The sequence below is a fragment of the Panthera tigris genome, chromosome B3 (assembly GCF_018350195.1).
Source record: "Panthera tigris isolate Pti1 chromosome B3, P.tigris_Pti1_mat1.1, whole genome shotgun sequence".
In the NCBI taxonomy this organism is placed as follows: domain Eukaryota; kingdom Metazoa; phylum Chordata; class Mammalia; order Carnivora; family Felidae; genus Panthera; species Panthera tigris.
The window spans coordinates 20,287,631-20,299,970 of NC_056665.1; the positions used below are offsets into that span (position 1 = coordinate 20,287,631).

Consider the following 12,340-nt stretch of genomic DNA (forward strand, 5'->3'; position numbering starts at 1 on the left):
ATTAAAAGAGACTGAATTATTTAAGCCTCTAAGAGCAATTAACCCAATTTCTAAGAAATTTTTTTTCAATTCTTTAGTGCTAATGCCTTGAATAGTAACTTATTTCCCGCTTTACTAAGAGGTTCTTGACAGGAGGTGAGCCTGAGCTACACTGTGGTTTGAGTAGTACCTGGATTGAAGGTGTGTTGGTTTAATTAATGGTGATTCTTGGGGGTACTTTGTAGTTAATTTGTGTTTTTGTTTTGTGTGACCACGATACATATACTAGAAAAAACTTTTTTTTTTTCTTTTTACTTAAGGGTTATAACCAGAGCTTGAAAAGATAATTCTGTAGCAAAACTGAAACTAGGTGGTGCAGTAGTGTTTAACTATGTGATATTAAAGCAACCAATGTCCAAACATATCTAATGGTCTTATCTAGTTTCCGGTAACATGTATATTTATACTTACTGAGTTAAAAAGTATTTGACTTTTCCTTCCTTTGCACAGTTACACTGCGCAATGCTTTTTAATGTTTTATGTGTCATCAGATATTTAAAATAGTACTATTCCAACTTTTATTCTTTTCTATCTGATGTTAAGTATAAAGTTACTACAGAATTAGCTTGAATGCCAGTTTGAGCTGACATGAAATGAATGTAGAGCAGCATCTGTCCAAATTAAGTTAAAAACAAAGGAAGTTCCTGTGTGTAGTTTCCTGTCTCTTACAACAAAAACAAAAAGCAAACAAAAGCCTTCCATAATTATTAAACTCTTTTCAGAATATCTAATATTAACAGCATGAATTTTGGTATTTCAGTGTGCGAATTGTTTGCTGGATTATCTCACTCACTTTATTAAAGACATTTTCTTAACAGAGAAACGATTTGTTTTTCTTTTCCTTTCTCAGAACACAGCAATGGAGGAAACAGCTATATGGGAACAACACACAGTGACGCTTCACAGGGTAAGTTTTCTGTTGCAGTAAATAATCTGTGTATAACTCAGGATACTGGCAGCTTTGGAAAACAATAGAGGAAAGCCAGATGTCAGGAAGTCAGAAAAAAGGGGAAAAAACTTTTCTATATTCCTTTGTTTAAAATTAGAGTTGCAATAAATTCTTTATTAAGGTTAGAGGTGAACATGATTACTTTTTCATATATCCTTTTGGTGATTATTTGTATATTTGGTTTATTTTATTCCTGACTTGAGAAAGTAAGTGATTTATTTTTAAAAATTTGAATCATCAGATAGAACACATTGCATGTTGATACAAACTGTAAACTCCTTCAGACTTTCTGAATATATGTGCAGGTATTATAGGGTTAAAATCAAACCAGATTGTGTGAGTAATAAAACCTTAAAAGATATTTTTGATTTGAAACATGTAGATCCAAGCTATTGTTTAAGCAGTTGCAGATGGACAGAGAGCAAATAGCAGTAAGCTGGGTAAGATTAAGAGCTTTGGGGGCCCCTGGGTGGCTCAGTCAGTTGAGTATCTTTGATTTTGGTCATGATCCCAGGGTCATGGGATTGAGCTCCACATCAGGCTCTACGTTGAGCATGGAACCTCCTTGGGATTCTCTTTCTCCCTCCTCCCTTGCACTGGTGCATGTGCACTCTCTCTTTCCCAAATTAAAAAAAACAAGGGGGGCACCTGGGTGGCCCAGTCCATTGAGCATCTGACTCTAGGTTTCGGCTCAGGTCATGATTTCAAGGTTTCTTGAGTTTGAGCCCCCTGTCGGGCTCTGTGCTGCCAGCATGAAGCCTGTTTGGGATATTCTCTCTCTCTCTCTCTCTCTCTCCCTCCCTCCCTCTCCCTCTCCCTCTCCCTCTCCCTCTCCCTCTCCCTCTCCCTCTCCCTCTCCCTCTCCCTCTCCCTCTCCCTCTCCCTCTCCCTCTCCCTCTCCCTCTCCCTCTCCCTCTCCCTCTCCCTCTCCCTCTCCCTCTCCCTCTCCCTCTCCCTCTCCCTCTCCCTCTCCTCCCTCTCCCTCTCCTCCCTCTCCCTCTCCTCCCTCTCCTCCCTCTCCCTCTCCTCCCTCTCCTCCCTCTCCTCCCTCTCCTCCCTCTCCTCCCTCTCCTCCCTCTCCTCCCTCTCCTCCCTCTCCTCCCTCTCCCCCCTCTCCCCCCTCTCCCCCCTCTCCCCCCTCTCCCCCCTCTCCCCCCTCTCCCCCCTCTCCCCCCTCTCCCCCCTCTCCCCCCTCTCCCCCCTCTCCCCCCTCTCCCCCCTCTCCCCCCTCTCCCCCCTCTCCCCCCTCTCCCCCCTCTCCCTCTCCCTCTCCCTCTCCCTTCCTCCCTCTCTGCCCTTCCCCCACTTGGGCTGTCTGTGTCTCAAAATAAATAAACTTAAAAAAAGAAAATGAAAAAGAGCTTTGTGTCTGAATGAGACTGCTCTGAATTTGAATCCTAGTTCCTTTCTCTTTTCTTTTAGAAAGGAGTAAGTGATCTAATAACCCCCTGCTGGAGCCTGGGTTTTCATAGGTTTAAAATGGGGCTAATGGGACCTATTTATGCTTACCATGAAGGAAGTGCCTTCCATAATTCTCCCCAGTCCTGCTTTGAAAAGAGCTAACTCTTCAGAATGAATAGAAAGAGATTAGAGAATATTTAAATACTTCACACTACTGTTTCTACCAGCTGTATCCATTACTAGGAAAATAGAAAGGGGTATGTAAATTAAGTTCCTGAACTCTGCCCCTGATTATCTTGTATATGTTTGAATCTGAACATAATAGATAATGGGTAAATTAATTATTAAAAAACAGTGATTTCAGATAAGATATGGTTGGCTTTTTTTTTATGTCTCCCTAAGTGGTAGAAGAAATCATTTAAGTAACAATAACCTTAACTTTTAATTGTTAAGGTTGAAATATGGCCACTCTGTTTGAAATGTGCTATTAGGTAGCATTTTTAAGTCAGATTAAACATGTTATAAAATAACTTCATACCTTATAAGTGTTTGGTTGTGATATAATTTTTTATTATGTGTTTTATTTTATCACATTACATTTTCTTAGCACCTTTATTGCTTTTATTGGTATAATTGGCATACAGTAAAATTTATCCTCTGTGTACAGTTCTCTGTTTGATAAATTCGTATAGTCATGTAAGCACCAGCACAACCAAAATACGGAACTGTCCCATCACCTGAAACTTTTCTCTTGTACCCATTTGTCATCAACTTTGTTCCCCTCCCCCGGCACTTGGTAGCCACTGGTGTGTTTTTTTTCCATATAGTCATGTAAATGATTTCATACAATATATAGTCTTCTAAGACTAGCTTCTTATACTCTCAGCATTTACTTCTTATACTCTAAGCCTAATGCATTTGTGATTTCTCCATGACGTTGCTTTTATCAGTAGTTTCTCTTGTTGCCATTATTTTTAGTTCCTTATTGCTTGAGTATTATTCCATTGTATGGATGTAGAATTATTTGGATATTTTGCAGTTTTTTGTGGTTATAATTCTGTATAGTGTACAGGTTTTTGTATGAACATAACTTTTCATTTCTCTTGGGTAAATATTTAGGAATGGGCTTGCTCTGAGTCTTATCGTAAGTGAACATTTACGAGAAACCACCAAATGGTCTGTACCATTTTGCATCTCCATTGGCTGTGTATAAGAGTTCTGTTGCTTTTGTATCCTTGTCAACACTTGATATTATCAGGGTTTTTTTGCCCCCCTAACTTTAGCCATTCTAATAGTTGTGTAGTGTGTTTGTCATTGTGGTTTTAGTTTGCATTTCTCTAAAGACTAAGGACATTAAGGTCTGTATGCTTGTCATCCATATATCTTCTTTGGTAAAATATATTTAAATCCTTTGCCCACTTTTAATAGGGTTGTTTGTTTTCTTAATATTGAGGTATTATGGGGGTTTTTGTTTGTTTTTGTATTGGTTGCAGTAAAATACACATAAAATTACCATCCATTCAAGTTCTTTGCCCATTTTTTAATTCGGTTATTTGTTTTTAGTTGTTGAGTTTTAGGAATTCTTTATATGTTCTGAATATTATTAGCTCCTTAGCAGATATATGACTTGTAAATATTTTTTCTCATTCCAGGAATTGCCTTTCCCTCTGTTGATTGTGTCCTTTGGTGCACTGAGGTTGTTACTGAGTTTTGAGAGTTATTTATATATTCAAGGTACAAGTTATTTATCAGATATTGTTTTGCACATATTTTTCCCAGTCTACAACTTGCTTTTTTCCTTCTCTTAATAGTGTGTTTTGCAGAGCATAAGTTTTAAATTTTGATAAAAGTCCAGTTTGTTAGTTTTTACTTTTATCAATCATGCTTTTGAGATGTTTTTGCTAAGCCCAGGGTCACAGGATTTTTTCTGGATGTTTTGAGTTAAATTTTGTGTATGTTATCACATGTGGGCAGAGGATTTTTTTTTTTTTTTTAATATGGATGTCCACAAACTTTTGGGCAGTTGTTTATGAAAATATTTTCCTTTCTTCATGAAATGCTTTCTACCTTTGTCAAACATAGGTCTTTCCCCAGTCTGTTCTGTAGATCCTGTGTGCCTATCCCATCTGCCAGTCACTTCTGCATTTGTTATTATAGATTTATATTAGGTGTAGGAATCAGATAGTGTGAATCCTCCAAATTTATTTTTTCTAATTGTTTTGACTATTTTAGTTCTCTTGCTTTTCTACACAAATTTTAGAGTAAGTTTGTCAAATAAAAAAATCTGAGATTTTTATTACATTATAGATTAATTCAGGGAGAACTGACAATACTGAGTCTTCCAAACTTTGAACATGATGTATTTTTCCATTCTTTTATTTTCTTATTACTGTTTTATAGTGTTCAGCATGCAGATCTTACACACATTTTGCTAGGTTTTTAGTTAAGTACATTTCATGTTTCCTGAATCTATTGTACATGGTATTTTTTTCATTTAAATTTTTGATTGTTCATATGTAGAAATACTATTGATTTTTTTTTTTTTAATAAATGAACTTACAACTTTTCTTCTATGTAGTCATGGCATCTGTGAATAGAGGCAGTTTTATTTCTTCCTTTTGATCTGATCTGTATGCAGTTTCTTTTTCTTGCCTTATTGCACCAGCTAGGATTTCCAAGATATTATGGTGAGCAGACCTCCTTGCCTTATTCCTAATTTTAGATTAAAATATTCTGTCTTTCACCATTAAGTATGATGTTAACTGTCAGGTTATTGTATATGCTGTTTATCAGGTTAAGGTCAGCAAAGAGCTAAACGCAGGGCTAGAACTCACGAATCGTGAGATCACGACCTGAGTCAAAGTCAGACGCTTAACCAAGTGAGCTACCAAGGTGCCCCGCCAGTACTTTGTTTTTACAAGTAGTGCCTGAGGTTAGGAAATGAGTATTCTTACTAGTTTGTTGGTATAATCATTGCCTTGCTTTTTGAATACTGAACAGTTTTGCATTCCCAAGATAAATTCTATTTGGTTGTGATTTCTTTTCCATCTTATATATTAATAGGTTGATTTGCTAGACTTTTCTCTCATATTGTTTTTCTCTAGTTTTAGTATCAGGGAAAGCTACTAGCCTCAAAACCAGCTGTTGGAAAGTATTTCTTCCTATTGTGTTTTCTGGTAGAGTTCTTGTACAGTTGATGTTATTTCTTACTTAAATGCTTGATAGAATTTAGAATTCACCAGTGTAGCCATCTGCTCCAGGAGAGATTTTTGTGTGTTGTGTGTGTGTGTGTGTGTGTTTGTTTTTGGGGGGGAAGGCTTTTAACTTTAAATTCAGTTTCTTTAATTTTATATAGGATTATTCAAGTTACATATCTCTTTATTAGTTTTTTGGGTAACTTTGGTAATTTGTATGTTTCAAAGTATTTGTCCCTTTCATCTAAGTTGTCAAATTTATGGATATAAAATGGTTAATATTCCCTTATTCTAATGTTGTAGGATCTGTAATAATGTCCCTTTTTTCATTCTGATATTGGTAATTTATGTCTTTTATTTCCTGGTCAATCTAGCTAGAGATTGAACAATCTTATTGATCTTTTAAAAAACCAGATTTTGTTTTCATCAATACTCTTTATTTTTTGTTTCCTTGATTTCTGCTCTTATTTTAATATTTCCTTTCTTTTGCTTACATTGGGTTTAAATTGCTGTTCCTTATATAATTTCTTTAGGTAGAAGCTAGATCACTCAAAACCGTAGAGATAATTTGGCATTATCACGTTTGTTTTTTCCTCATACCTTTTAAGTGTAAGTAAAAGAAGACACAGATCAGCTAAATTTGTTTCTCCTTTCTGCTGCTTTGCTTGGTTTTGTTAGGTTTTCAAATGTGGGGAAATGCTAAGTGATTTTACTACAGATCTGTATTTCATTAGCTCAGGTAAAGTAGGAAAAGATCTCGAATATTGAGAAAACAGAATCCAATTTTCTAAATGTGTTAGAAGTATCATACCAACTCGTGGTAGGTGTAATAATCAGGCAAGTCTGAGTTTTCTATTTAGAAGATGAGTGTGGTTCTGTTCTGTAGATGACCTCTTCTCATACTTCAGTTTTCTTTTGCTATGAGAAAGGTACCAGCCCAGGCGCCTGGATAGCTCATTCAGTTGAGCATCCAACTTCGGCTCAGGTCATGATCTCACAGCTTGTGAGTTCAAGCTACCTAAGTCAGCTGTGCTGACAGCTCAGAGCCTGGAGCCCGCTTCTGCTTCTATGTCTCCCTCTCTCTCTGCCCCTAACCCACTCGCATTCTGTCTCTGTCTCTCTCCAAAATAAATAAACATTAAAAGAAAAAGAAAGAAAGGTACCAGCCCAGAAAAATGTCATCAGAAGATACATAGAGATGAGTTTGTAATTAATAATTCTTTGGTTTTAAACATGTTCACTGTTATGCTGGGAACATAGACCTGTGTTGCTTCTGGGCCTCATCACAGAGACTGTGACAGAATGGAAGTCTTCAAAGACCATCCCTCTAGGAATTGTTTTTTTATTGTTTTTCAGGAATTGTTTTTTGAAGGTTTTTAAAATTAGCCCTGTCAGTACAAATTGAGACATATATGCCAAAGCATAATTCAGTTGACTTCATTCTCTGAGGCCACAGAACAGTACTTTCAAATCTGACAGTCTTTTGGTGTTCTGAGTTGATCCAGAATAAGATTTAGACTATTTTAGAGCATTATCACCACAATGTATTTTGAAGTGCTGGATGATAAGTAAACATTTTACATGTTGTAGACCATAAATTTGTCACAGTTACTCAACTCTACAGTTGTATTGCAGAAGCAACCACAGACAGTAGGTAAACAAGTGGGTCTGGCTATATTTCAGTAAAACTTTATTTGCTTATTATTTCGGCCTGGAGGCTGTAGTTTGCTGATAACTGACTTAGAGCAGTGGCTCTCCAGGTTTATTATAAAGAGAAGTCAACTTGGTCATCCCCCAGTGAACAGAGGTTCTGATTCATTTGGTTTGGAATGGGGCCCCTAATACGCGTTTTTAAAATGTTCCAGTTTGAAATGGAGGACGATGGCCTCTGGCGTCATATTTTTTTTTTAGTGTTTTTTTTTTTTTTTCATTAATGTTTGTTTATTTTTGAGAGTGGCGGGGAGGGACAGCGAGAGAGAGGGACAGGATCTGAAGCAAGCTCTCTGACAACAGAGAGCCTGATGTGGGGCTTAAACTCATGAACCTTGAGATCATGACCTGATCCAACATCAGACACTTAACCGACTGAGCCACCCAGGCAGTCCTGGCATTGCATTTTTAAGAAGCATTGACAGAAGAAGGAGAAAGTCATTCTCCTTGAGGTGAGCTCATGGGTTTTTGGCAATTGTGGTGAGTAAAGAAGATAATTTGAGGCTGTATGCTTTCGGCAATAACTTGTAGTATAGATACCGAGTATTGCCAAATACGGTCAAATCATATTCTTTGACATCTGACAGTCAGTGATAAGAAAGGGGGAATTAACTTCTTTTGAAAGAATAAAATTACTGTGGACTAAAACTTAAAGTTTTCTCCTATTTATTGTCAAGAATAATATATGATATGCTTCCATATTGTCTTATCTGTTTGTGTTCTCAGAGGAAACTTTCTTCACCTTAGAATGCTAGAAACCACTGAAATCCTATTTAATATTCAAGGCTAAGTGATTTTTTGGTATTTCTCTCTATTGTAAGCGTAGAGAACAAAAACAGGCAGAACTCCTTGCCTCATGGATTCTGGTCTCCCCATTGAGCCTCAGTGACAGATGAATATATTCCTTTGGTTGTTGTCTATCCCTTCTCCTACTGCATTATAATTTTCTCAAGGGTAGGAAATCTTAATCAATTTCCTATCCCTTTGGTGCTTGGTACTTGGTTATGCCCAATAAAACTTAATTCCCTAGAAGGCCAGCCTGTTCAATAAAGTCACTCTTAGGGAAAGTCTGTATAGCAGCATTGTCCAGTAGCAATACAATGCAAATGCAGACCACATCTGTAGTTTAAAACTTTTTAGTCTTCACATTAAAAAATGTAAAATACAGGTGAAGTTAAAATATTTTAAACACATTGAGTTAAATAAGATTATAAAATTTTGTTTAAAATGTCATTTTCTATATGTACTCAATATTCAAAACTTGGTAAACTTTTCTCATTCTGACTCTTACACAACCAATGTACATTTTGCAATTTCAGCACAATTTCAGGTAAGACTAACCATGTTTTAAGTGCTCACTCATGATGTGTCTAATGGCTGTCATTGGGAAGTGCAGGTCTGTAGCTTGAGATGCTAATGGCATTCAGAGGGTCCTGTGTTCTACCCCTCTTGCCACCGTGACCCACCTACACTTTCTTTAGCTTCAGATGTTCTCTCTTAGAAAATGCATATGTATTTTTATGATCCTTTGAACAATTAAGCAAATTCTTATTTAGGAATTTAAAGGAATGAGTTGGTCATCTTTTTTTATTTTCTTAAAAAGCATTATTTAAAGATTGAGTATTTGTATATTAAAGAATTAAGGGTAAAAGTTGAAAGAAAGGAACCTAGTTAGGAGATATTCTAAGGGTGAGCAGTCAAATGTGTCAGCTAGTGAGGTGACTGAATAAGAAGTAAATTTGGAACAAGGTGCCAAGACAGTACGGTGGGGGGAAGTATAGTCTTTCTAATACATGCTACACTGATACATGCTACACTATGGATAAATGTTGAAAACATTATACTAAGTGAAGGAAGCCAGTCAAAGGACCATATATTGTATAATTCCATTTATAAGAAATGGTCAGAACAGGTAAATAGAACATAGACTAGTGGTTGCTTAGGATTGGGGACATAGAGGGATGATGGCTATAAAGAGGTAAGAAATTTCTTTTTAGGGTGATGAAAATGTTGCCAAATTAATTGTGATGGTTGTACACCTCTGACTACATAAAAACATTGAATTGTACATTTTAAAGGGTGAATTTTATGTTATGTGACTTATATCTCATTTAACTTGTCCCAAGTTGAGCAGGTGGCAGGGGGAGGGGGAGAAATCCTTCATATCTGGTAAGTAGCGCCAAATTGGTATAAGATGGGTATAAAGTAAGCATTTACACTGATGTAAACATGTAAACTAAGGTAGGCTTGTATTAGCTGATTGAAGGCCATTGTTTACCTTGGTAGAGTGCATTGTAAGTGTTTTGAACTCTTCATTTTAATGTTCTGTGAAGAAGGTGTTCATAGGAACACAAAGTAAACTGAGTGTCAGATAGGTCTTGTGAAGTGCTGCATAAAAGCTATAACTTGAGCCCAGGTCATTGGACTTAGCATGTAATGCTTTTTCCATTTATATGTCAAATTAATTTTAAATTTTAAAAATGTGTATGGAATATAATTTCTGAAATTCAGAACTCCTATAATTCTATCACATAAGCTACCTATACATGCAATAAATAAAAAGAAGTAAGTTTGGTAAGGAAGCAGCCCAAGTTTGGGTCTTGTTGTTTTTTGGTGTTTTTGTTAGAACATAGGTGGCAAGGTCCAGTTTTGTGGAGAAAATGACAGTTTTGGAGAAGAGCAGTTGGAGGTGTCCTGTAAGAAGCTGGGAGTAAGAAAATAGAATAGGAATTACAAATGGAAGCTACAGATTGAGAATCAGAATTGTTAGAGAGTGTGAGAATAAATGGGGACACATACACACACAATTTGAGTAGCCAGGGGACTGTTTAAGGACACAAAGATAAAAAGGAACCAACCTAACAGTCAAGATAATTTAAGCAACATTCTGAGAACTACCAAGATAGGTAGAAAAACTGCTTTAAGGGTCTTTTTGATCTCTCTTTTTTAAAGATTAATTAATTAATTTATTTATTTATTGAAGTCGAGAAGGAGATAGAGAACATGAGCATCAGGGGAGGGAGAGAGGGAGAGAGACAGAATCCCAAGCAGGCTCCATGCTGTCAGTGTGGAGCCCTGACATGGGTATTGATCTCATGAATGGTGAGATCATGACCTGAGCTGAAATCAAGAATCGGACACTTAACTAGCTGAGCCATCCAGGCACCTCAGCACTAACTAATTTTGAACAGGCCTTTAAAACCTCATAGAATCAAAGTGTATCAGAGTTAATAGAATCCTAATCTCTTTTAAGTGAGGGAACTCAAGTCCACAGAGGTCCTACATAAAGTCATAATCTGAAAGTAGTAGAGGCACACATAGGACCCCCGACCTTCTGCCTTCGTTTGTAAAAAGGAAGTTGAATCAAATGATTGCTGACAATCTATTTGGTTTTAAAATTCTGTGATCCCAATGTCCATTGGGAAAACAATTAGAATAGGTTTCATAGAATTTTTTTTTGTTATTAAATTTATTTATTTTTGAAAGACCGAGTGGGGGAGGGGCAGAGAGAGGAAGGCACAGAATCCAAAGCAGGCTCTAGGCTCTGAGCTGTTAGTGCAGGGCTTGATGCGGGACTTGAACTCATGAACTTTAAGATCATGACCTGAGCTGAAGTTAGATGCTTAACCAGCTGAGCCACCCAGGCGTCCCAGGTGTCATAGAATGTTGAGGATTGATTGGAAGAACAAGTGGAGAAGAGTTAAACTGTAATTGGCAAAAAAAGTTAGGAAAGATTAAGTTAGCTGATTGTAAAAATGTGGCATGGAAAGCCAGGAGAAAAAATAGACAGTAACAAGGGAAATCTGTAACTAGAGAACTGGGCATCTTTAAAGAGAACAGAGAAGAAGGGCGCCTGGGTGGCTCAGTCAGTTAAGCATCCAATTTCAGCTCGAGTCATGATCTCATGGCTTGTGAGTGAGTTCAAGCCCCGCATCAGGCTCTGTGCTGACAGCTCAGAGCCTGGAACCTGTTTCAGATTCTGTGTCTCCCTCTCTCTCTGCCACTACCCCATTCTCGCTCTGGCTCTCTCTCCCTCAAGAATAAATAAACATTAAAAAAGTTTTTTTAAAGAGAACAGAGAAGAATGTTTGGAAAAGAGATTATCCAGATGTTTCTGCAGCTAAGTCAACTTTTAGGAACTACTCCTCCCCTCACCTCCCTTTTTTTTAAGGAATCAAAAAATGCTTTAACACACATGACTGGGCAAACCTTTTCTGTAAAGAGTCAGATAGTAAATTATTTCAGCGTTGTGGGCCATAGATAGGATCCCTGTTGCAACTACTCAAGGCAAAAGCAGTCATAATGATATATAAAGGAATGGACATGGTTAATGTTCAGTAAAACTGGACAAGAAACTGAACAGATTTCAGGCCTCTTATCATAAATTCAGTTTCCCTACCAGGCAAAGATAGAAACATTTAAGCTGTTGCTGCTCATGGGTGCTTATGGTCTCAAAAGGATAAAATATGGTGAAAGTACAATTCTTTGATTCTCTTCCATCCAAAAGCTATAACTGTATATGTGTGTGCACAAATACATGAGATTGTATGTATTCTCTTTAATCCCTTCCCTCACCACCATAATAAAAAACATTATCTGGACATTTTCTCATGTAAGCGTGTAAAAGTCAGCTATCTTTGGGCACACCTACAAAGTGTTTATTGTAAAAATACAAGAGAAAAAAATGGACTAATTTGGTTTCTTTTGAAAATCCCTTGGGAAGGCAACCATGTTAGTCATTTAGTAAATCCAGTACAGAGCATATGATTGTGAAGAATAATAATCATTCTGCCACTGGCAATTTTGATTACTGAACACAATGATAAAAATTTTTACACATGCTATCCTTATTCTCCCCATTTAAAAAAAAGATTTTTACTATAGGTAGCTCATATAGCTATTACATACTTTAATCCTTTCATCCCTTAATCCTCATTTAATCTTAGAAGTAAGTATATATTTAATGCTTCTCACCAGTGCTCTCTATGTGTCTCTTATTTTGATTGTCAGAAAGTCATTTTCTATTAGATTCTTAAGGAAGATCATG

The 12,340-nt window shown here is 36.9% G+C and overlaps 1 protein-coding gene across 12 annotated transcripts in view; it reads left to right on the top strand.

Moving 5' to 3' along the window:
* TJP1 (tight junction protein 1) overlaps positions 1 to 12,340 on the top strand; it is a 244,372-nt gene that overhangs the window by 162,777 nt on the left and 69,255 nt on the right. For all 12 annotated transcript variants that reach the window (XM_042988226.1, XM_042988227.1, XM_042988229.1 and 9 more), the window contains one exon: positions 890 to 946. In XM_042988226.1, coding sequence (XP_042844160.1) covers positions 890 to 946 — 57 coding nt within the window. The remainder of the gene's footprint in view (positions 1 to 889; positions 947 to 12,340) is intronic.